General features: G+C 26.0%; 5 protein-coding genes and 1 non-coding gene across 7 annotated transcripts; 3 read left to right on the top strand and 3 right to left on the bottom strand.

Moving 5' to 3' along the window:
* Window positions 1–5346: 5346 nt before the first annotated feature.
* On the bottom strand, window positions 5347–14704 carry Bm8004 (Uncharacterized protein; the record flags this gene model as incomplete). Its single annotated transcript, XM_043079436.1, has 24 exons — window positions 5347–5387; window positions 5610–5760; window positions 5946–6050; window positions 6270–6467; window positions 6670–6832; window positions 7535–7734; window positions 7982–8096; window positions 8689–8916; window positions 9239–9313; window positions 9778–9969; window positions 10089–10210; window positions 10684–10791; window positions 10898–11009; window positions 11082–11217; window positions 11341–11446; window positions 11565–11698; window positions 11930–12029; window positions 12155–12318; window positions 12434–12557; window positions 12787–12854; window positions 13286–13412; window positions 13662–13769; window positions 13992–14198; window positions 14525–14704. The coding sequence occupies 24 exons, from the start codon at window positions 14702–14704 to the stop codon at window positions 5347–5349; spliced, it is 3264 nt and encodes a 1087-aa protein (XP_042935370.1).
* A 142-nt stretch (window positions 14705–14846) lies between these two features.
* On the top strand, window positions 14847–14898 carry Bm16771. Its single transcript, XR_006228090.1, has one exon. It is a non-coding gene; the product is annotated as a small nucleolar RNA Bm16771 (small nucleolar RNA).
* A 264-nt stretch (window positions 14899–15162) lies between these two features.
* Bm8005 (Uncharacterized protein) lies at window positions 15163–17378 on the bottom strand (the record flags this gene model as incomplete). Its single annotated transcript, XM_043079437.1, has 6 exons — window positions 15163–15363; window positions 15580–15723; window positions 15997–16159; window positions 16540–16670; window positions 16895–17059; window positions 17319–17378. The coding sequence occupies 6 exons, from the start codon at window positions 17376–17378 to the stop codon at window positions 15163–15165; spliced, it is 864 nt and encodes a 287-aa protein (XP_042935371.1).
* Window positions 17379–18207: 829 nt separating this feature from the next.
* On the bottom strand, window positions 18208–19143 carry Bm5000 (conserved hypothetical protein,hypothetical protein; the record flags this gene model as incomplete). Its single annotated transcript, XM_001894928.2, has 1 exon — window positions 18208–19143. One exon carries the CDS (start codon window positions 19141–19143, stop codon window positions 18208–18210), a length of 936 nt encoding a protein of 311 aa, XP_001894963.2.
* A 1208-nt stretch (window positions 19144–20351) lies between these two features.
* On the top strand, window positions 20352–22162 carry Bma-ndx-6 (ADP-ribose pyrophosphatase, mitochondrial precursor, putative; the record flags this gene model as incomplete). 2 transcript variants are annotated; one of them, XM_043079438.1, is made up of 5 exons in its annotated part: window positions 20352–20442; window positions 21133–21340; window positions 21458–21691; window positions 21752–21935; window positions 22052–22162. In XM_043079438.1, 5 exons carry the CDS (start codon window positions 20352–20354, stop codon window positions 22160–22162), a joined length of 828 nt encoding a protein of 275 aa, XP_042935372.1. The 2 variants fall into 2 exon arrangements, with proteins under 2 accessions (XP_042935372.1, XP_042935373.1); XM_043079439.1 differs by lacking the exon at window positions 20352–20442 and having other exon boundaries at window positions 21336–21340.
* Window positions 22163–22830: 668 nt separating this feature from the next.
* On the top strand, window positions 22831–25021 carry Bma-rsp-4 (putative RNA-binding protein T28D9.2 in chromosome II, putative; the record flags this gene model as incomplete). Its single annotated transcript, XM_043079440.1, has 3 exons — window positions 22831–22881; window positions 23303–23589; window positions 24745–25021. 3 exons carry the CDS (start codon window positions 22831–22833, stop codon window positions 25019–25021), a joined length of 615 nt encoding a protein of 204 aa, XP_042935374.1.
* Between the last annotated feature and the right edge of the window lie 25 nt (window positions 25022–25046).

The raw sequence follows: 25046 nt of genomic DNA on the forward strand, positions 1-25046 counted from the left end.
ATATTAAAAAAGTGAAAGAAAATTTCGTATTTTCGTATGAAATTTTACAAAATTTAAAAAAAAAATAAAATAAAAAAAGATTCATTGTGTTTTCTTTATTTTCTTTTCTTTTTTTTGGATATTTTATTTGAAAATGATTGAATTTATAATTTACTTATTTCTTTACTTTTGTTTTTTTTTAAAATCGACTACTAAAATTAACTTTAGAGCACAATTATATTGTAATTTTTTAATTGAAATATATTTTATGATATTATTAAGTTATATCATAGGAATAATCTGATAGTATAAGTTTTATTAATTATTTAACTTTATAAATAATATTTATTGCATTAATAATTAAATATAATTAATCTTTTTATAATTTTTTATTAAATTCTTCCATTTTTTTTTTTTTTTTTGAAAAAAAAGAGATTAAAGTAAAGTATTGAATTAATATTAACCATTTCAAATAATTTTACTGATATAATTCATTTTTGATGTCTTTTATTGCAATATTTTTTCCTCCCATTTCTCTTTTTTAAAATAACATTTTTGAAATAAAATATATTTTTAGACATTTTATTTTACTTTTATTTTTATTTTTTTTTAAAAAAAATACATTAATATGAAAGAGAAAGAGAGAGAGAGAGAGAGAGAAAGAAAATGACAAAAAAAAAAATAATCGATTATTAACATTTGGCATATATTTGAAAGCTATGAACTTTTTCTTCCTTTTTTTTTTTATATAAAGATTTATTACCATCCGTAAAAAAAAAGAAATGAAAAAAGAAAAGAAAAGGAAAAGTATTGCTTATGAATCAAAACTTAGTTTATTTATTTATTTTTTTTTTTTTTCATTTTGTTTACGTAAATGATCATTCATTGAAGGTGTTTAAATTATTTAATTAATGTGATTTAATTTTTTTATTTAATTATTTTTTTTTTGTTGACTTTTCTATCTTAATTATAAATTCAATTGCTCAAGAAAATTTTCTTCTTTTTGATAATTTTTAAAAAAAGAGATTATGTTATTTTGGTTAAAAAAAATTTTTTCTTACAAAATTGAAAATTTAATTTGTTAAAATTAAAGTAAATTAAAGCTCTTTCCTTTTCTCTATCTTACTTATAAATTCAATTGCTCAAATTTTCTTTTCTTTTTTTTTTTTTTTTTTTTTTGATAATTCTTGAAATATAAAAAAAAAAAATTCAATCATTTTCGTTAAAGTTGAAATAAAAAATTTTTTCTTACAAAATCAAGAATTTAATTTGTTAAAATCAAAATTAATTAAAACTTTGCTCTTTTCTTTTCTCTTTCCTTCTCTCTCTCTCTCTCTCTCCATCCCTCTCTATGATACATATAAACATACACATTGTTTTTGTTTGTTATTAATAAATAATTTGATACTATATTTATAAAAAATATTTCAAATATTTTTTTTTTTTTGATATTTCAGCAAATAATTTCAAAAGTTAGAAATATTTTCAAATGCAAAATCAATAGGCTATGAATGAAAAATTAGTTAGCGGAATTAATTATGCATTCTAATCATGCTTCTATCTTAATTTTATCATCAAAATGCAATAGTTTAACATTTAATTTCTAACTTTTTTCAAAAAAAAAAAAAAAAATTTAGTTATTTAATTAAAATTTAATTAAAAAAGAAATTTAATATTAGTACGTTAATGTATTAAAATTATTTCAATATCAATACGAACAATAAATGATTTAAATAAGTTTTAAAAATTTTCAAATATAACAAAATGCTGTCTAAACTTTTTACATTTGTAATATTTAATATTTTAAACAACTAAACTAAATATATTTAAAAATAATAAAATCACATAAATTATAAAAATAATATCAAATCTCTCTCTCTCTCTCTCTCTCTGATAAATAATTCAAAATTTCAAGTAGCATAAATAAAATTACTACGAAAAAAAAAGGTTAGAAAAAAGTGGAAAAAAAAACCAAAAAAATTTTTTATTGTAAAAAAACTTAATTTTTTTTTTTGAAAAAAAAAAATGTTGAATATGAAATTATTATAAAATGAAATTATCATCACTATTTCAAAAATGATTATTTCATCGCTAACAACAAAACATAATAATGTAATGATAATATTCGTCTCATAATAATAGTTTAATAATTAATAATAATAGTAATATTAATAATAATAATAATAAATAAATAATGATAATAATAATGACAATATATTAATAACAACAATAATCAATAGTAATTAGTAATGTTAACAATATTAACAACTAATAATGATGGATAATAATAGTAATAATAATAATAACGATAACAAATAATGATAATAATAATAGCAATATATTAATAATAATAATTATTAATAATTAGTAATGTTAACAATAATAATAATTAATAATGATGGATAATAATAATATTAATAATAATAATTATAATAATAATAATAGTAACATAGTAATTATAATAATAATAATAATAACGATATATTAAAAATAATAATAACAATATATTAATAATAGTAATAATTAATAGCAATTAGTAATGTTAACAATAATAATATTAATTAATAATGATGGATAATAATAATAATAATAACAATAATAATAAATAGTGATAATAATAATAACAATAATAATATATAATAATAATAATAATAATAATAACATAATAATAATAATAATAGCAATAACAATAGTAATAATATTATTATTAATATGATTATCAGAAGAGGAAGAATAACAATAACAATAACAATAAACAACAACAACAAAAACACATTTGTCATGTTTTTCATTTGTTATTAGTCAATAAATTAACAAGGAGATGAGATGGATGAAAAGTGATGATTTATATTAATGTCAGATGTTATATTTTTTGTTTATCACATTGTTTAACCAATATAAAACGATCAATAATTCATTCTGCCAATGGGATATCTCACAAATATTAACTGAATGGAATGCATTTATCATTGTTATTTAATCTTAATGATTGTTATTTAAATGAACAATTAACTTGTTTAATTTGAAATTAAAACAAAAAAAAAAAAAAAAAACAAATAAACAAAAAAAAGAAAAACATAAATATATTGCATAATGAGAGGGAAATTAAATGATTTAGAAAGAAAAAATAAAAATGAATGAGCATTTTTTCATTTTTCTATTTTATATTTTGATTTCATTTCATTTCATTTCATTTCCTTTCTATCCATTTCTATTTCCATTTCATTTCATTATTTATTTTATTTCTATTTCATTTTCTTATTGCACCTATTGTTATTATATCAATTTCATCTGTTAGCAGCTATCTCTCATCAATAGCTAATCCTTGCTAAGCTTAGTTGTAAAAATTTTTTCATAAATAAATTAGCGAATATATGTGAGTTGTTGAATAAATAAATAAAATTATGTTTATGAGGTATTAGTGAAATCAAATATTGATTGAATGAAATTGAATGAAATTAAATAAAATTAAATTTAAGTTTTTTTTTTTTTTCCTTCTCCTTTTTTGCTTGATAAATTAATTTATGCGACAGCATTAGATGAAATGAAAACATATCAAATTAAATGGTTAAAAAATTTTCCTTGAAGTAAATAAATAAATAAATAAAAATATATATCACGTGAATTGTGTCTTAATTTAAAAAAAAATTATTGAATTTATTAAGTGTTTATTTTCTTTTTTTTTAGTTTAATATAATAATTTATATACAATTAGATAGATAAAAAAAACATTATTTTGACAACAAAAAATAAAATTGAATTTTGTTCAAAATACCAATTTGAAAAATTTAATTATGCATAAAAATAAGTTTTTTTTATTCTGTTCATTGAAAATTTTGAAATGATAAAAATGTATGACAAATTATTTTAGAAATCTATAGCACATCACTTCCTCTTATCATTTATTTTAAAATATCCTTTAATTAAAAATGATTATTTTATCATTACATTTGTTAGTAATAATAACATTCTATGAAACTTGCCTCTAAATTTGAAATTTCAGGTTTAACTTTTTTAAAGTCTTTTTTTTTTAATTTGAAATTTTCTGATTAAAAATACTAAAATTATTTGGAAAAGATGACAATTATGACAGTGAAATTCACTTTTTATGCGATTTTTTTTTTTCAAATGAAAATTGCCATAATTTAATTAATATTTGTTAGCTCAAAAATTATGAAAAAAAAATTTATTTGAAAAAAGAAAAGATATATTAGAAATAAACAAATAGGCAAAAGAAAAAAAACAGTTATAATAACCGTAATATATCGATGTTGAGAAACAATTATAAGTCAAACGATTTTTTAAAATAAAAATACTTAAATTCTAAAAGTTTATAGGATATGCTAATTTACGTGTCCACGTGTAGTGTTGACGAGAAATACCCAAACGACGTACAATATCATATTTCCAAAAAATAGAAAAAAAAAAAAAAAAAAAAAAAAGATCCTTAAAATTTATTTTGGAAAAACATTCAGTTAAATTTGTTTTTTAAAGTTTTCACTATTTAGTTTATTTTAAAATTATCATTTTTCAAAAATTTTTTAAGAGTTCTTTTATTCTAAAATTGTCATTTTTTTTCACTAAATCACCATAAAATTTCAACAATATAGCTTGCTTATAGTTACTGATTAATTAGATAAAGCTTTTTAAGCTTACTTTTTCTAAATTATCAAATACAATTTAAAGCACAGAATGAAATCATCGCATTTCAAAACTACTATTTCTAATTACTCTTCTTTTCTTCCACTTTCTAAACATAGTTTCATTCTATCATTTCATCTTTCTTATTGCTAAACTATTCCACTGAATATTTAATTCAATATCATTTAAAAAAAGCGATCAAATCAATCAAATGTGTAGAATATACGACCTTTCTCCTTTTTTTTTTTTTTTTTTATTGATCACATTCTTTTCCTCTTTTTCTCATTTATCAAATTGCAGATAATTGCATCAATGAATGAACTGAACATTTCTTACATTTGAAATTATTTCCTTCTTTATTACACTACAATATTTTTTTTTTAAAAATTCACTTAAATATTTGATAAAATTTAGCTCAATAAAAAACAAAATTCCTTTATTATTCCTGAAAAAAAAAAAAAAAGATAACTCGTAATCATTAAATTCGTAAAAAAAAAAGTAAGTTGTATAAAAGATAAAAGAGTAACATTCGTGAAATAAGCAAAAAACGAAAAAGAAAGAAGGAAAAAACAAATGAATTAAGATTAATATTTACATTTTATTAAATGAATAAAAAAAAAATCTCTTAAAATTACCAAAAAAGAAAAAAAAAATAATAAAAGAGATCCTGAAATTGATTTGAGAACAGGAGATAATAAATATCACAATGTTGATTTGAACCAGAAATTATTCATCACACATTAATTCTTCACTGTTACTTACTAAACCTGAAAATTAAAAGTAAAATTACTAATTTAATTATGACAAATCGTTAGTAATCAGAATGAAAGTCTATTTCTCGTCAAATTATCTCGTAACCATGCTATAATATTTACTTTTTTTTTTTTTTTAATTAGTCTCATTATAGCTAACTAATCAATAACATATGTTTATTAGTGATAATAAAATGATTAGATAGAGATGTGCTATGCAAAATAAATTTAACAAACCGAGAAGATGCACAATACTCTGTACAGTCCAATCTTTATCTTGATTTTTAGAATACTTGTAATGAATTTGTTCCTCAATGGAACCATAAACTACAAAATGATGTACCATCATTGTCTTTTTTTGACCAATTCGATCAATTCGACCTATTGCCTAGAAATTATTTTAAAGTTCATACATTTAATATGTAATAAATCACATTACTATTTGAAAATATTTGTTGATAAATAACTGATTAAATGATACATTAATCAAAAATTATAAACTCATCCCACTTTCATTTGTTTTTCTTTTTTTCCATTCTTTCAAAATTTTAAAATAAAATTCAACCAACATACTTGGGCAATTTGAGAAATATCCATTTGTGGTTCCAAAAATATTATATTATTAGCAGCAGTAAGATTTAAACCACGTGCGCCCGAACTCATCGGCATAACAAGCAGCTATAAAAACAAAATCCTCAGATTGACTGGAAAAAAAAAAATGCTGAAAAATGAAGGAATTTAATAAATAAATTATTAATAAGTTGCTTCCAATTTTTTTAGCTAAAAAAGTAACAATGATGAAAACTTCATGCAATAGTAACAACCAAATGCTTAATAAAACATTGGATAGTAAGTATAAGAAACTAAAGAAAAAGAGAGAAAAAGTAAACAACTTACTTCAATTTCAGGTTTCAATCGAAAATCAGCGAGAATTTTTTGTCGATTTACTCCCAAGAAATTTCGAAAAATTATGTTATTTTCAGATAACACCGAACAAAGTGGATTGATAAGCATTGAAAGAGATGTAAACAGTAAGGTTTTTGATGTTGGATCACGTAAGCGAATTGATTTAATACGTCGTATTATAGCATCAATCTAAAAATTTAAGTACTATCAGTAGCATTTTAAATTTAATCAGTAAACTATTCAATATTTATAGCTCTTAACTTATTTAATCAAATAGCATTTCAAAAATTCAAATTATCACTTAAAATATATATATGATACATTTCAATCTAATTTATGGATAAACTATTTATTAATCTTACAATTCGGGTATATAAAAATAAATATTAACCTTAACAGAAACACTTCTTTTCAATTGTACATTTGGTTCATCTAACAAATGAGCGCTTTTTTCAAATGCCTTATTTTGCACATATGAAATTTGACTTATGTAAGTTGTTGCTCGACATACGACACATGCCAGTAATCCATCATTCCTGAGAATCGTTCCATTTCTGAAGAAGTGAACAGTTTTCGAATAAACAACATTAATAATTAGTTGTTTTTTTTTCAATGCATAGCATCACATTAATATATGATGATGATAATATGATAATTTAACACATAAATTTGTATAACTTATCATATATGTATTCAATAAAATATTAAAAATGCTATCAACTTTTTAATAATAATGAAAAATTCAATATATTAACAATTCATATTATTATTAACAATTCGTATTATTATTATAGAATTAAAAATGCTATCACCTTAAATGAGTAAACCTTTTAAAAATTATTGAATTATTGAGGAAGAAGAAACATTTTTTTTTTTTTTTTTTTAAATTTTATAACAATAAAAAATATATTTGTACAGATTAACAATTCGCATTATCATTATAGAATTAAAGATGCTATCTTCTTAAATAGGTGAATCTTTTAAAAATTATTAAATTATTGAGGAAGAAATTTAAGGAAAAAAAAAACAAAAAAAACACACGCACACACAAAATCTAATTACCTATAAAATAAAGTATAAAATATATATATATATATATATATATATATAAAGTATAAAAATTTAGTATAAATTTTCAAAACATAAAAAAGTAAGAGAAAAATAAAGTATAAAAATTTTCAAAAGAGAAAAAATAAGAAAATCATATAGTAATAAAAATAAAAGACCTAGATAATTTGAAATAAAAAATAAATTACCGTCTAGTAAGTCGATTAAAACATGTCACACATAAACAATGAGCACAAGGATAAACAATCCATGTATCTCTTACAGTTGTTAAACATATTGGACAATCATGCGTTTGTTGAGAACGCAAATTTGATAAATAACGTAATTTTGCTAAACAACGTGATTGCTTCAATTTTTCCAATTCTATTGCATTCAAATCGGTTTGACGCTAAAAATTATTATTATTATTATTAACTTTTTAATTTTTTAATATGAAAATAAGAAAGGAAAGAAAACGAAGAAGAGAGAGAGAGAGAGAGAGGAAAAAAAAAAAAAAAAAGATATAACAAAATTCGTATAGTAATTTGTAAAAAATTATTACTATTGCAAATTATATCAATTATCTTCTATTGTTAATAATAAAAAATGAAATATATATATATTTTAATTATTCAAATAAAAAGAAAAAAAAAAACCTTATCATCTTCTGTCCCTTTAATAATTAAATTAATAGGCAAACGTGTGCCATATTTTGCTATTTCATCCATTGTTGCATATTGTAGGCGAAGTTTACACTGACGAATCTCATCACTGAAACAAGTATAAATGTAAGCGAAAACTTTTCTGAATTCTTAAATTTATTTTATCTAGTTGAAATAATAGTTAAGATATTTATCATATCCTTTTTCATCATTCTTTCTCACTTTATTTCACCTGCTTCCCGCATTAATTATACCCATTTTATTACTACTAAAAGATTATTTGATTAATTATTAATTACTTAATTTACCACTTGTATTTTCAATACAAATTTTTGCAAAATTTTCAGAAAAAAAAAAGCATTTGACTAATTATTAATAAATTCATCCTCATTAGTATAATAGAAAGAACTGTTTAGTTAATATTTATACGCTTGAATGCTTAGAATCGTAGTTCCGGAATCCAGTAAACACTCCAATATACGAATTAACATTAATATTCTGATCATCATATCCGAAACCGATAAAAAAAAATGCAGAACCATATCTAATATACTCAAATCATCATCAGTATACTGTCCAAAAATCTTCCTAATTTCGCTAATGAATTCTTTATATCTAATTTTCATTCCTTAAAGCTTAAAGATTCAAAATTAAAATCCAGAAAAATCATGAAATAATTTAGTATTAGTAAAAAAGAAAACATTTTAGCAGCGTATTCATTGGCTGAAGCATAGAGGCGCTTTGAGAGCGCCAACAAAATTTTGAATTCCTCCAATTGCGCAATTGTTTCTTTGCCCAGTGCAATCTGATTACATTGCACACCTTTTTGCATTCGGATAAGTGTTCCCAAGAATGTTCGAATAATTATTTCAAGACTTGAAATTTTCTGCTCTCCAGCTGTACCTGCTTCATCACTATCTTGATCTTTGCTGCAATGTTAATTCTTTCAAATCATTGTCACATTAAAAACTTTTCCATCCATTATAATTCAAATCAAAAATTTCTCTCAGAAAAGAAGTTTTAATTTGAAACGTTGTTCACTGTAATGAACTTTGAAACTATTTCCAAGACTTCCTACCTTACATTTTATCTTTGAAATGATCAAACAATCTAATTGTCATGGAAAATAAGCGTGCTAGAAAAATAAAACAAAACAAAACGAAATAAAACTTAAATCTATACGAGTATAAAATATTTCGAAGTTATGAAAAAAAAAAGTTAAAAAATAAAAAAAAGAATAAAAAAACTTACGAAGTTTTTGAACCTCTCATGAAGAGAAGGGATTCCAATTGACTGATTTGCTTATTACAAATACATAGTAAACAACTGAAAAACATTGATATGACTAGCATAAAATTAATTTCACAAATAATAATAATAGAACAGCGTAATTTAAAATGATTCATTAAAGAAAAAAAAAAAAAAAAAATCAGCAAGAGTTAGCATTATATTCCAATGCAGAACTATTCCAAATCATTCTGAAACACTATCATCTTGGTCGATATCATTCCTATATCTCAATAATGATAAAACGAAAAAAAAAAAATACAATTAAAATATCTTTTTAATATCCAAAAATAAAATGAAAGTTTCTTTATTATTTGTTATAAATATAATCAAATCTCAAATATGTAAATTATCATTTTTTCATTGAAAACTTATTGAAAATATTTCAGATATTTTTTCTTTTTCAACAGCAATAATATAATAGAAATTAATAAATAAAAAAAAAAAAAAAACTAATAGATACAAATATATAAATTAATCTGCTAATAAATACAAATATTTACTTCTTTAATGATTTGCCATCATTAGATGAAAAATGACATGCAATAATCGTTTCTAAGATGAAATTCCATTTCTTCTCCATAATATTATTCATCGCAATTTTTTTTGTTTCCGAAAATACCTTCTGGGCGCAGTCAATTAGTTCATCCCATCGTTTTACCACATAAAAATTTAAACCCAATAAATTTGATACACTGTAAAAAAAAAATTTTTTTTTGCTTAAATCTTATAAAAAGAGCAAAAATATATTAATTAAATTTGCAGATGCTAAAACAATTAAGCAGAATTTAAATTGAAACAAAATAAGCCGTACGGAACATTTGGCAGCCCACTGTTCGTGATCGCTGTTCGAATAGCATCAATGAAAAGATGCTGCTGTCCAACATTATTCACTAAATTGATTGCTTCACATAACCATCCAATACTTGATTTTGCCTTAATTAAATTATCTGAGTTACTAAAAGTAGTAATATTAAAAGTAGTAATACACATAACCATCCGATACTTGATTTTGTATTAATTAAATTAAATTACTAAAAGTAGTAAAAGAATTGTAGAGTAAAAAAAAATCACAGAAAATAGTGTGAATAATAAATATTCAACAGCTAACACAATTCACCAAACATGGTGATATAATCTTTTTGGTGATATAATCACAACCCAACCCGAAATTTGAATTGTTTAGAATGAATAATGAAGCAGGAAAAAAAAGATTATAATTATTACTGGTGCTATACGATCTCTTCTATTGCCTACCTAATATTCCAAATAGGTTTATGGATTTCCATAGATTAGATTCTAAACAGTTTATATATATACTCTATATCCTTTAATTATTAAGTTATCGAACAATGATAACAGCTTTTGCTAATTTGAAAAAAAAAAAAAAAAAAAAAAAAGGAAATTACTTGTGATAGAATAGCCTTGTATTTTGGGAAAGATTCGTTAGCAGTAACATAAGTTTGCATCAAATTTGATACCGTTTGTTCAGTATAACCCGTTAAAGCCAAATTCAACTATAAAGCACGGAATGATGAAAAGAAATATTAAACATCTTGTTCACTACTTTTGATCTCCAGCATAAAACTCATCAAATATAACACATTTAAACCATAAACAAACCTGAGCTTCAGCTTCTTCTGCACTAACATCTCGTACCTCAATGCCATCTTTTTGCAAATCCAATATAGCAGAAAATATATGAATTTGTTGTAACCTATCCGATCTCAACAGTCTATAAAATTTGTTACCAACAATTAAAGAGTGACAAATAACAAAGATCGAAGAGTGACTAAAATATAATAACCTATAAGCGCATCTTGATCCTTTCAATCCAAGTTTGTTATTCATTTGATCAAGTTCCTTCATTGCATTGATCGCACTACTATAATATTTCGCAGCATTAGCCTCGTTTCCACAAAGCCATTCTAATCCAGCCAAACCTTTAAAAATTTACTAAAATGAAACTGTAAATGCATATAAAACATGTGAATCCAGAAAATATAGAAAAAGTCAAACTTCAAGAATATCAAATTTTTAACAAATATGAAATTGAAAATACTTACCACAATAATGCATTAATATATTTCGCTGATGAACTTCAACTTGCTGTGTTGAGATTCGAAACAATTCCTCTTGCAAACTATCTTCCGTACTAACATTTGCTTTTGACTGTAATAAACCATAAATCGTTAGGAAAAATAACTTCTACAAGAATATAACTTTTGTTTTTTTTTTTTTTTTTTTTACTAATTAAAACGGAAGATATCGAAAATTTTATTAAACTAACTTCCTGGAAACGAAGACTAGGGAAAACGATAAATTTCCGAATCATTTGCAAAGGTTCCAATAATTTCTCAAAATCTTTCCCATGAAGTGATGAAATTGGTGTATTCAAATTATGCAAATAAGGCATGTAACGAACTGAAATTCAGTAAACCTCCTCAACTTGAAGTAGTATGAATTTCCTAATATTTTTGCCTATAAAAATAAATAAATCTGCTGATAATTCCATTGATAGAGAATAGCGATTGAATTTAATTATGATCAGCAATAAAGGAGATAGAAAATCGAATGATGACTGTTTAATGAAATTTGAAAAATTAAATGCAGTTTTCTAAAAATTTCTAGTCAAAAAAGGAGAAATAATCAAACCTTTTAAGCGACAATTCGATAAAGTTGCACGATAAAACTGCTCCTCAACAGGTGTAAATCGCAAAACGGTTAAATTACTACTTATCGACGGTGAAAGCATCTAAAAAATATATATATAAAAGATTAAAAACCTAAATATAACTGTTACTTTTTTAATTCAAATTATATGAACACATTTTCAATTTCTATAATAAACAACAAAATAGAAAAATTTCATTTCAGTACCTGATCATAAACAAATTTTTTCGTATTTCTCCACATTATTTTAGAAAATAAATCGCAAATTGGTTTTTCATCACCACACTGATACGGTAGCATTAATGCATTACGCCACCAACATTCATTCCAAAATGGTTTTATTCGTAAAAATCGCACAAGACCATATAAATCTATAAGAGATCTTTTTAATTATCATTTAATATTAACTTTAGAAAAAAAAAAAAAAAAAACCTAGAATTTTTAATTGAAGATATAAAAAAAAAAGCTAGCCATAATAAAGCATGCCTTGCAATGAATTTGTGACCGGTGTACCCGTAATGCACCAACGATTTACTGCTTTAAGACCATCACACATTAATACTACTGAACTTGATGTACTTTCTACCATTTGCGCCTCATCAATACAAACCTGAATATTATTGAAATAATTAGTTGCCTAAATTGTTGAAATCATATATAATGCAATTGATAATCTTATTTTTTTGTAAAACAAACAAAATAATAATAAATGAATTGCAAATATTGTAAATGATTGATATGAAATAGTTGAAAGATATAAAGAAAAACTTCAGAAAAAAACTAAAAATAGCACTTCATATAATTATGACATAAAACATAAAATATAAGCTATAACTTACACGCCACCATTCTATAGCTAATAATGGAGTAGGAGCGATCCGATGTCGTTTGCCATATCGTAAAGAATCTGAAAATAATTAATATTCGAAAATACTCATATCGAAGGATAATTATGAAAATGAAATCCGAAGTCTACAGAACTATACTATTCGGGCCAAGTGTAATTAAATATGTTAAATGTTTAACTAATTTAAAAGCTATTCGATTACAAAATATGATTCTAAATTCCTATAGTATAACTAATGATGCTAATAAAATCAAAGGCAGTTATCAGTTTTATGTTGTATAAGATCGACAAAGGAATTATTATCACTTCTCTGAATTTGCAAATCTCTAAATTATCCTTCCGCAAAATTTATTTTTCATATCATTCATAAAAACTAAATAAATATTTAAGAAAGTCAATCCTTTTTTCTTTTTTAAAAAAAAAAAAACACTTTCAAAAAAGTCTATTCGTGAGAGGAAAACTGAGAGGAAAAAAGACAAACAATAACTAACCCAGTCTTGGCCTAGCTTCTACAAAATATACTTCTTGTCGGAGTGTTTCAAAAGAGCAGATAACAACATCCTGAGTTGCCAGATATTCTGGATGCTTATAACCGTCATTAACTAGTCCTCGATACATCTAAAACATTAATGGTTTATAAAAATTAACAAAATGCAAAATTTCAATGAAAGCAAGCTAACATGAATAAATCAAGACTATTCGCTATTTTTTCAGTTTATAAGACAGAATAAATTCCAAATTAAATTTCTCTATTCTTTAATCATTCATTTTTACTTTCATACTTCCAGAATCATTTAACAATAAACTAATTTTATGTACAAAAATGGATAAAAAAAAAAAAAAAAAAAGAATTCAGCTAAAACATACATCAATTTTAATATCGTCACGAATATGTCGTTTCAACTCTTCATACCACTGATGACAAATTGTTGATGGTGCAATAATAAGCGTACCTTTCACTGGATATAATTTATCCTATAACGATCAACAACAAAAATTTTTTCCTCTTCCAAATAAAAACCATAAAATCGATTTCCCAGAAAAAAAAGGATTGAATCTCGAGCATTTTACTATATTCAACTTTTTGTTAATACAAAAATTATGAAGCTCTTCATAATGTAAGCCACATTAGATTTATTCTTTTTTTTTCTTTTTTTTGGAATACTTAAAACAAAACATAGCTAAACTGTTACATACCTTATCATGAATACATTCCGGACATAAGAAAGGAATATCATGTGAAGGAAATCGATCCCAGTAAACTCGTTCCTGAGAACAAGTCGTGGAACATGTCGTACAAACTACAGTCAGCGGTTTCAATATGCTATTTTTACCTTTCGATTTTTTTGGACTCATTAATTCCAAATTATCATAACAGAACATTCGACGATATCTCGAATTTATCTGTCAAATAACTGAGCGTAATAATTTTAAAAGTTATAATTGATATTCATATTAGAATTAGCTCTATTTTTATTTTCATTCAGTTTTATTTTAGCTATTTAAATAATTGTTAAAAAAAAAAAGAAAAAACCATTTTTTCTTTTTTTGAACTTAAGAAAATCATAATTTAGTCGATAATTAATCACAGTTATATTTCTCTTCAGACAATTAAAAAAAAAAAAAGAAAAACAAAATTCAACAAGCATGTAAATATTAAAAATGAAATATATATCATTCATCTAATATTTAGTATAATCATTTTGTTCAAAATATTTCAAATAACTTACTTTATCTTGTAATGCCAAATATCCATCGGTAGCAGCCACAACTGTAGAGATAAGCTCACCAACAACTATTTTCACATCATCAATTTCTTTAGCCACATCATCAACAATCGGTGGAAGTCCTTTATCTCGTTGATGACTTAATATTAGACCAATAACTTCGATAGTCTTTCCAAGTCCCATTTCATCAGCCAATATACCACATAAAATAGTACTATGATGATCATATTACGAAAAAAAAAATTAGAAAATTAAATTATTTATACAATCACATATATAATGAGAAAGAAATATATTACATAAAATACTAACTATAAAATTATTTGACAATACTAATGAAATATGCTAATAAATAAACAAATTACAACTTCATCACTTTTTTATCACGTATATCAAAATTATTTTTACATGATTTCTGCTGTGCACCATAATTTTAAAGCATAAATCCTTTGAACGAACATTAAGCAGAATAAATTTTACTATTTGATACTTATAGTCATTGAAATTTAAGAAATGTGACATAGTTAGCTTAAATGTAAATAATATAAGAGCTAAAACTAAAAACTCAAACATACACTGCATTAGAATTAAGACAATTGCTGTAAAAGTTCAGCTGATATTTTGCAAAAATCGCTTTGATCCTATTTTTGAAATAAATATCCAAAGATACCTGGTGGGCATTTGCCAAATGATGGAGTATCGAGTTGTCGTGATAAAGAACCAGTAACTGGTGAATACAGAATTGGTGGTGTAGTTGGCAGTTCAACAAAATCATACTTAACCGTAAAATTGATCTGTTGACTAGGATCTTCACGTGAGATCATAAAGCGTATTGCATCTTTCTAAATGAGATTAAATAATTTTAATAGACCATTCAAATATGCACAGTAGAAAACTAATACAAGCTATAATTTCGCTATTTATGATTTAAAGAAATTACTCCTTTATAAGACCATAATTGATAAAATAATTTGCTAAATTTCATGCTAAAAAAGAATGGAGAAATCTTTTGAATAAGAAAAATATATATATATATATATTGAAGAAGTAGAATGAACTTGATAAGGTCGTAGAACTGCAACAATACTTTCAGTAGAAATCCTCCAATTTCTCACAGGTTCATGTCTGATACTTTCGAAGAATCCATCAATATTCTCTTTTTCTTTTAATATAAGTCTTGCCGAAGAAATAGGAGATGGTACCTGAAGGTTTTTTTTTTTTTTTTTTCCTAATCTTTCTTTACATTATAAAGTCAAAAACTACTGCATGCACAACCAGAATTTCAGCAATGTTAATTCTGCTCCACTACTCCTCCAGCTCTCCAGCGATAGCACAAAGAATATAATAAAGCTTTAGTCTTCTAATACATTTGACGAAATCAACATTCTGTCTACCACCTATTAAGAAAAGTTCGAAAAGTTAATAAAAATCTTATGAATTCATTCAAAAAATGAAGAAATTGAAAGAAAGTTTACCAAATGAGGAAAGAACATCGCAATAATCGCTTTCACATCAGATGAATCATTCACATTATAAACATTATTTTCGTAAGCAACCGCATTATTTTTTAAAAAAAGACTGAATTTCAAAGCACCTTGATCACTAATTGTTGCAACTATCTCAAATGTTCGTGTCCATCTGAAAACATAACCAATTCCTTAGAAAATTTTCAACATTAAATTTTATTTCGTTTAATCCTTTAAAAAAATATGACTGATTTATGTGAGATGTTGTAGTTCCAAAGCCTAAGCCCCAAACCAACTCATATCTTTCTCCTATTTTCGCTACAGTCATTAATATAGTTCTCTGTTTTCTTGTCACAAATTTCACGATAACTTTTCATTTCAGTAATCACATGATTAAAAATTTGAAATTGCATGAAGCACTGATCACACAATTCATATAAAACTTTTGCGCATTAATTAATGTAAAATAAGTCTCAAATCTCATATAAGATAAACAAACTGCATTAAAAACTACTGTTGAAGACGGAAATCTTGAAGCTAATGGAAACTTACTTCAAATTTGACAATTCGTAAAAAAGCCAATTTTCCTCCTTATTTAGTTTACCAGTAGTGTATTGCCAAGAAAGTAAATTAGCAACCCAAAGCCTCATTCGTTTTTCTTTGGGAGTAAGCCATCTGCCAAACTGTAATGAATACATTCAAAAAAGACAAACAAAAAACATTGAAAGAAAAAGTATTTGAACATAATCGAACATTCTAATATGTAAAAACTTTGTCTTTCTATTTAATTTTCTTACTCAATTTTACTTCACTTTAAAAATAAAAAATAAAAATAAAAACGAATACATTTAATGATCATTTAATTAACATCATATTTTGAAAAAAAAAAAAAAGAAAAAAAAAATACTCTGAAAAGGCCACATGTTCGACAAAACACTACGCTTCGACGTCGACTATCACACAATTGACGAACAGCTTCAATATTATCAACATTTTTACTGTCAACTTCCGTCGAACCCAGAAAACAATATATCACATTTTGTGCATCTGGACTTGAGCAATCGAATGCTATCTACAGTTAACATTTTAAAATCAAAAACATATATCACTGATAATCAAATGATATTAAATTCTGAAGATTTCCTAAGCAATAATTGCACAAAATTGAAACAAAAAAAATTGGCGTAAAAACCATTGGAAATATATTTCTCGAATAAACTGATGCTAGAACTTCCAAGATATACTAATTCTCAAACTTTTAGCATATATTAAATAAATATATTAAAAATATAGTTAAAAATTTTAACTCAATTTTCTCGTTTAAAACTTACATTTTCATCATGTGAACTGCACTGAATACTGCCGTACACTTTTCTAGCACGGCAAGTCATAAAGTAAAATGACAAATCTCTGAAACACCTATAACAAATATTTGCTTATTGATTCCTATTTATTCTATCGACTAATTCAACCGCTAGAGATGATTTTCGAATGAAAAAATCGCGTTCAACATCTATTTTTGACTTATAAGATAATGAACAACATTGCATAAACTTGAACAGAATATTGCAAGCCATAAATTCCATTAGGTTAAAAATTTAAATTAAGCAACAAGCATATCGGATTATATAATTAGGTACAGTGAACAGTAACATATATTAAAGGGATATCAGTAACAAAATTATACAAAAATTTTAAGTAAAATGAAATGTTTTAACACATATATTCGAAATTTGTAAATATATTTCAAGTTAGACTTTGTTGATTTTAATGTTTTAAAAAATGGTTCAGATTCTATTTCTAATTGTTTCATTTTGCCTTCCTATCTAATCGAAAAATTAGTAAATTGATTAAATCACAAAACAATTTTCCCTTATAACTTTTCTACGTCGAAAATCTATTAAGTCAGAAACTTTTGCAAATCAAGATCAGAAAAGCATTTAAAAAATCAAATAAAAATTCGATACTATTCCACTCGCAGAAAAAAAAATTCAAATCATAACATTAAAACCAAGTCCAACTTAACAAAGCATTTCTATGCATCACAATTATTAAACATTTCAATTTCTAAAAAAAAAAAAAAAAAAAAAAAGAAAAGTGGGGTATCCAAATACAAATCCAGAACTGCTGGATTTGAAAAATGCATAAAAATTCAAATAGAAACACAAACAAAATCTTCAGATCTTCAGAGAAACAAAATCTTCAGAGAAGCGATAAAATTCAAAACAATTTCGTACTGCCAAATGTGAGTTCCCAGTGATCAGATCGTTTTAACCAAGTAGCATTTCCATAAGCAGAAATTTGCACTATAATTTCGAGAATATCCAATGGTGTAGGTATATCCAGAATTTCTCCAACTTCACAGCAATCACCTAGCTGTCCAAAATTATTCCATCCCCATAAGTATACATCACCATCTTCAGTTAATGCAGCACTATGCCATTTACCGCATGCCACTTGTGTCACCCTTAAAGGTGACAAACATCCCACTTGCTTTGGATGATGCTCACATCTTAAATTAGCATGGCCAAGCACACCTCGGCTTCCTATGCCCATACTATAAACCAAACCACTTACAGTTAAAATTAGCACATGTTCATTACCAGCAGAAAGCTGTAGAATTGGCTCATCGGATCCAAATTGTAATACTTGAAAATCATCAGTTTTGTTATCCGTGAAAATTCGATACAATGATGGTTCACCACTAGCTCTATTTCTTGCCAGGTAACATGAATGACTTGTGGTACAAATGAGGAAATCTTCAACTTTTGTTTTTATTGTCTCTTTCGGTTGCATATCACAATGGGCCATTTCTGGTATTCGAGGATCATTAAAATCCACTCTATCATGCATTAATTCAGTTTCCACATTAACATTTACAAGATATTCAAATTTCGGATTTTCCGGAACCATATCCAAATTGAGAGAATAAACGAAAAATGAATCTATTCGAAGAGTGTAAATACGATGATCTGAAGGTGCTAAAGCAAAAATGTAATTATGAGTATGAGATACATCCTTAATTTTACCATCTATCTGAAATTGTGATACTCTTTGCTGAAGATAATTTCGTAGGATAACGCGCGATTTTGTAGCACTTCGTCGAACCTCAATTGTACCAAAATATGCAGCAAATATTTTACACTCTTCACTCATCGTATGTCTTTCCACTCCTGAAATACACAAGCATTAAAATTTCTAATTACTTTTACGTAACTATTAATTTGATAAATGTTTGTAGGAAAGAATTTTTTCTTTTGCAAACATGAAACATTGAAATACTTTGTATTGCTTAATTGATTTCTGCTTTTTATTAATTTAATAATATGATAAGTAATGTTATTTCTATTTTATTGTTATTTATTTATTCTATCTCTTAATTTGATCAGTATAATTAGTAGTATCACTATAATAATCAATAATATTAGTAATAATAATCTATAAAAAAAAAATTTAAAAAAAATAACAATAATCAATATTAGTGTTATCTTTTTTAATTTGTGATGCTAACTGTAATTTACTTATTCTCATACCATAATATGGCCAGTCATATCCTTATCATTATTTATTTATTCCCTTTCCATAATTTGATCAGTAATATTATTGCTGTCTTAATTTTATTTACTTTCTCTCTCTCTCCATAATACAGTTAGTACTATTATTATCTTTTTCATTTATCCTGATCCTATAGTCTGGTCAGTAATATTTTTTGCACGTATTTACTTATTCTGATCCCATAATTTGATTTCAGAATTTCCATTCCATATTACTTATTTTCATCCAACAATTTAATCACCAATGACTCACTGCTCTCTTATTATTAATTATTTATATACTATTATTATACATGAACATAATCATAATTATAATCATAATCCCAACTATGATTACTTCGTCAGTTGTTTTCTTGACATAAATTATTCTTACTCCTTGCTCATTATTATTAATAATAATTAATATTCCTATTATTATTTATGGTTAACTTAGAAATATTCTCTATCTTGCAGAAATTAATTATTATTAGCTGTGTGAGTTTCAAGAAATCATAATAAACTGAAAGAGTAAACTTCAAAAATAAAAAAACGCTCTAACTCAAACATAAAATAACTTTTCCTCTGAAGCCATCATTTACCGCAAAATTCAATTGCAATTGCTTCTTGCTTATTGGCTGTTTTGGTAAAAAGGTGTTTTAAATTTTAATAAATTTAAAATCTCTGTTTTAATTTCGTAAATGATTGTAATCTTAAGTTTGATTATGATTATGATTATAATTATAATTGTGTTTATGATTGAATTTTTCTTTTAAAATAAAATTATGCTATCACAGATTGTATTGATTGATTGCGATATAATATGTTTCGTCAATGCTTATTGCAAATGTTCGATCTGTTCGACTTGTTATGAATTCTGTTATGATTACAAAGTCAAAAATGCATCATAAATGCCGAAATATAGGTTTATTTCGTTCAAATTCTTGCTCTTTATTAATTTATTTAATTTTTTTTTTCAACTTGAGTTTTTTGATGATTTTTTGTTATTGCTATCGTAATATTTTATTATTATTTTTAACCAAATATAATTTTTTTATTTTTTAAATTTAGCAACATATTTGTCAGGCGTTGCTTTTTTCACATCGTCTACAAAAAATGAGTGAATTTAAAACGTAAAATTAAAATTTTCATAGCCATATTGTAGAAGTTGCAGTTGTTTTCCATAATATTTACACATATTTATGCACTTATGTTTTACTTGCGCATGATTTTTCAAACTATCAATTTATTAACTAGTAAATAAATAAGTTGATTAATTAAATATTTTTTTATTAAGTAGTAAATTTCTTTTATTATTTTTACTATTATTATTGCCTTATTATATTTTTTTAAACTACTTTTTTCATTACATTTTTTTTTTTTATTAACTGATGAAAAAATTTTTCAATAACTAGTAACTAAATAAATAAATAAATAAATATATATATATATATATATATATATATATGTAAGTTGATTAATCAAATTCATGAACTAGTAAATAAATAAATTGATTAATTAAATAGAATAAATACGTAATATATATTTCGTGCAACTTAAGGAAATTATGCAAAATATTATGGCTGCTTGATAATTTTTTGTTTTGTATTTCCAGAAAAACCATATCTGCGTAGTGATGTCTATCGTGTAAAGGTACCGGATGATAAAGTTAAATGGGAAGTTGTTTGGCCTGAATACGCTCCGAAAGATTTCACAAGCTCAGGAGCTATTGGTAAACCCTGGGCAGATTCAGTTAATGTCGAAAGTCAGAAATTCAAATGGAACGATGTTGATGGATTAATCGATCGACGTTCCTATATGGGGTAACTTATTTATTCAATTACATTTATTATTATGTTACCTATATATACCATTTTTGCATTTATTGTGGTCATCATCTCAAGAGAAACAAAATTTCTTTGTAATTTAATTAAATTCAGGAAATATAATTTGGATGGAACTGGGCGACCACTTAATCCGGTGGGACGAACAGGATTACGAGGACGTGGAGTTTTGGGCAAGTGGGGACCAAATCACGCAGCAGATCCAATTGTAAGTCGAATCCACCACGGGCAATTACAGTTTGTTGGGATCGCCCGGCGAGATTCCGGTGAATGGGCTCTTCCTGGGGGTATGGTAGATGCTGGTGAAGATGTACAAGAAACGTTGAAAAGGTAGGAAGTCTTCATTTTGTGGCATGATTTTTCAAAAGGAAAAAATTTTCAAAACTTTAGAGAATTTACGGAAGAGGCACTGGATGGTAAAAAGTATCCGGAATTGGATATGCTTTGGCGTAAAGGTGTGGAGCTGTATCGTGGTTATGTGGATGATCCACGGAATACAGATAATGCATGGATGGAAACAGTTGTGGTTAATTTTCATGATAACGACGGCTACCTAAACAATGTCACGCTTAGAGTATGTAAATGGTTTCAAATTCTTATTGGGGCCAACTTTTGTTTATTGTAATTCAAACTCAGTTTTAATTAAATTGGAAATTGTTTTATTTTGGAGTGAATGATGTAAAATTCCAGGCAGGAGATGATGCAATTAAATTGCGATGGATTACCGTTTCACTGGGTCAAAAGCTGTATGCATCTCATGAAGACTTCATCAAATTACTTGCTCAACATCATGGCATATAAATCAGATCTTCTATCATTTTAATAATTTCTATAAATTGTACAGCAATAAACATATCCATAAATTTGTAAAGCATAAAGGAAGGTTTAATTATTCCTAATTTATACAATGAAGATTACATTCTGCTATCAGTAGCTCATGAGTTTCATGTCATTTATCAAATTTAATAATTGTTATATTGTATAACTCAAGTAATCATATAAAAAGCTGTGCGTCGAAAAGTAAGACTGAATTTTGAGGTTAACATTGATGTTTCTGAAAAAGAAAAAAATATTCTGTCCAATTGCATTGATTCAACAAAATGATTTATGAATTTAATAGCATTTGTACAGTGTTTGGTAGGAAATAGAAATACCGTTTCTTTTCATTCAGCGAACTGGATACACTGATAGTAATGGGCTTAATGAACCAATAATTTTCATTGTCACCAATCAGAGTGACATGAGCATGTTGTCCGTAGCATACTGATATGTGGTAGTTGTGCATAGGTAGTTGCATAGTTTCTGCATAAATTGTTTCTAGTATTTCCAGTCATTTAAAAAAGACAAATGACATGAGATGATACAATTAATAATTTTTGATTAAAATTAAAAGATAAGTCAGATAAAATTTAATTTCTTAAAACATCACTTGAAGGGTTCAAGTAAGTAATCGTCAAGCATTGGTAACGATGAGCAGAAGACCTGGACCACCGTCAATTGATGGCTTATACTCTCTCAAGGTATCTCTTAACTTATTTTTTATTTATTTAGTAGGAATAGAGGGAGAAAGAATAAGTAATCAATGGTTGGCATTTTCTATGTGATTAAATGCTTAGCTGAAACATTTGCTCAAGCAAGGCTGTATTAAGACATCAAACTATATGCAGTGATAAGAGCCATGTTTATCATGGATAAACTTATAAAATAATTAAATACTTTCCTTTTTTTTTTCTCTTCATTCGATCTGTAATATTTCATTACAATGATATTTTCTAATTCGCTCATTTCCATCGTGATATATCAATTATAAGAGAAAATTTTGCTTTAATAATTTTATATTTATTTCTAGTGGATTAGTAAGCTTGTCGACTTTTTGATTTTTGTCATACTCTACTTATTTTTCTTGTTTAACTAGTTTGAAATACATTCCTGATCTTTTAGATTGATAATATATCATATCAAACGGCACCACAAGATTTACGTCGTTTGTTCGAGAAATACGGTGAAATAGGTGATATTCACATTCCTCGTGATCGTTACACCAAGCAAAGCAAAGGATTTGGTTTCGTACGCTTTTATAGTCGACGAGATGCAGAATATGCAATGGATCGTATGGATGGACGATGGGTCGATGGCCGTGAGATCCGTGTTGCCATGGCACGTTATGAGCGCCCAATCGATGAACGTAGCCGTAATGGTGGTAGTAGCGGTTACAGAAGTAGTCGACGGTTAGTGAATTCACACGTTCATATTCACATGGATACTTGACTTTGGCAATCACATTTAAAGAGAAATACCATAATTAAGTTACACAAGTAAGTAAATGAAAATTTGCTTGCGTTTGATTTCTTTAATCAAAAGTTGAAGGTGACACTTGTGATTTTTATTAAAAATCATCAAGGTGGATAATCGCTGTTAATGCATCATCCCACATGAAGTTAGCTCAAAAATTTTGCAAAGTAACTTGCCGAAAAATAATAAATTTGTAATTTTGAGGCGGCCGTGGTTTGCTGCTGCTGCTGTTGCTGCTGCTGCTAATCACCGAGATACAGTGTAGCTGCTGTTAGCTGAAATAAAAAATGCATCAAGCAAAACGGCCACATCTCAGGGGAAAATTGGCTTGCTGAGCTGCTGTTCCATAGAGCAGTTGACTGCTGCTCTTGTCGTTGTCGTTGTTGTTTTTGTTGTCGTCGTTGTTGTTGTTGTTGGGCAGCGTAGCTGTGTTTCTGGCTTGGCCTGAACCAAAAAAAAGGGAGGATAAGAGAGAGATTCCGGTACAGAACAAAGATTAATTACATGCTGATTGCTGATTGTGTTACATTTGATGGTCAGTCAGTTTTTCGTACAAAATCGTTTTTGTGCCTTTTTTGGATATGATATCCAATACCTGTGTGATAGCATCCATGAATCAGCGGCATGCCATTTACTTATCTATTCGGGGGGTGGAGTTTTGTTTTTTCAAGTCTTAATGAAATGATTAGAAATTATCTAATTATCTGAATGTTACAGTGGGCCTTGATAGCATATAGATAGATAAATGGGAAAGTCAATAAGAACTTGAAATGAGATACCTTTTATCAGTCGGATCGTCCATCGCCTTGGAGAGTCAAGTTTGAGAAAGAATAAAGTCTTTTCCTCGATTATGCCAAATAAAATGAAGTATATAAGGATAGTATGAAATACTCCTTATATCATGAATGATCATAAAAATACAGATTACTGGTACTGATTACATTTATAAACTACTTTTGACTATTTTGTAGTATTAATAGGTTGCGCAAGTTTATTTCACAGAAAGTTATTCTGTGTGCATTGAACAGTGAAACTAGCTCACGTTTCGATTATTCCGGTCCACTGCATTACCGATAAGTATCGTTTTTCAGTTCGCGGTCACGTTCGCGTTCACGCTCACCACGACGTCGACGTTCCTCAACACGAAGTCGTAGTGGTTCGCGATACAATGGAAGACGTTCGGCTTCACGCGGTCGAAGTGTTTCACGTGACAGATCACCAGTGTCTCGAAGATCTGCAAATTCAAGCAGCCCACCAGCAAGAAATTCTCGAAGCCCACCGCCTCGTGATTCTCGCAGTCCTGTAGCGCGTGAGCGTGATCGAGATAAACCTGATGATGCATCAAATGGAAATGATACTAATTATTGATTCGCTTATGTTTTGGCTTTTAGCA

Source organism: Brugia malayi (assembly GCF_000002995.4).
Source record: "Brugia malayi strain FR3 genome assembly, contig: Bm_v4_Chr2_contig_001, whole genome shotgun sequence".
Lineage (NCBI taxonomy): Eukaryota > Metazoa > Nematoda > Chromadorea > Rhabditida > Onchocercidae > Brugia > Brugia malayi.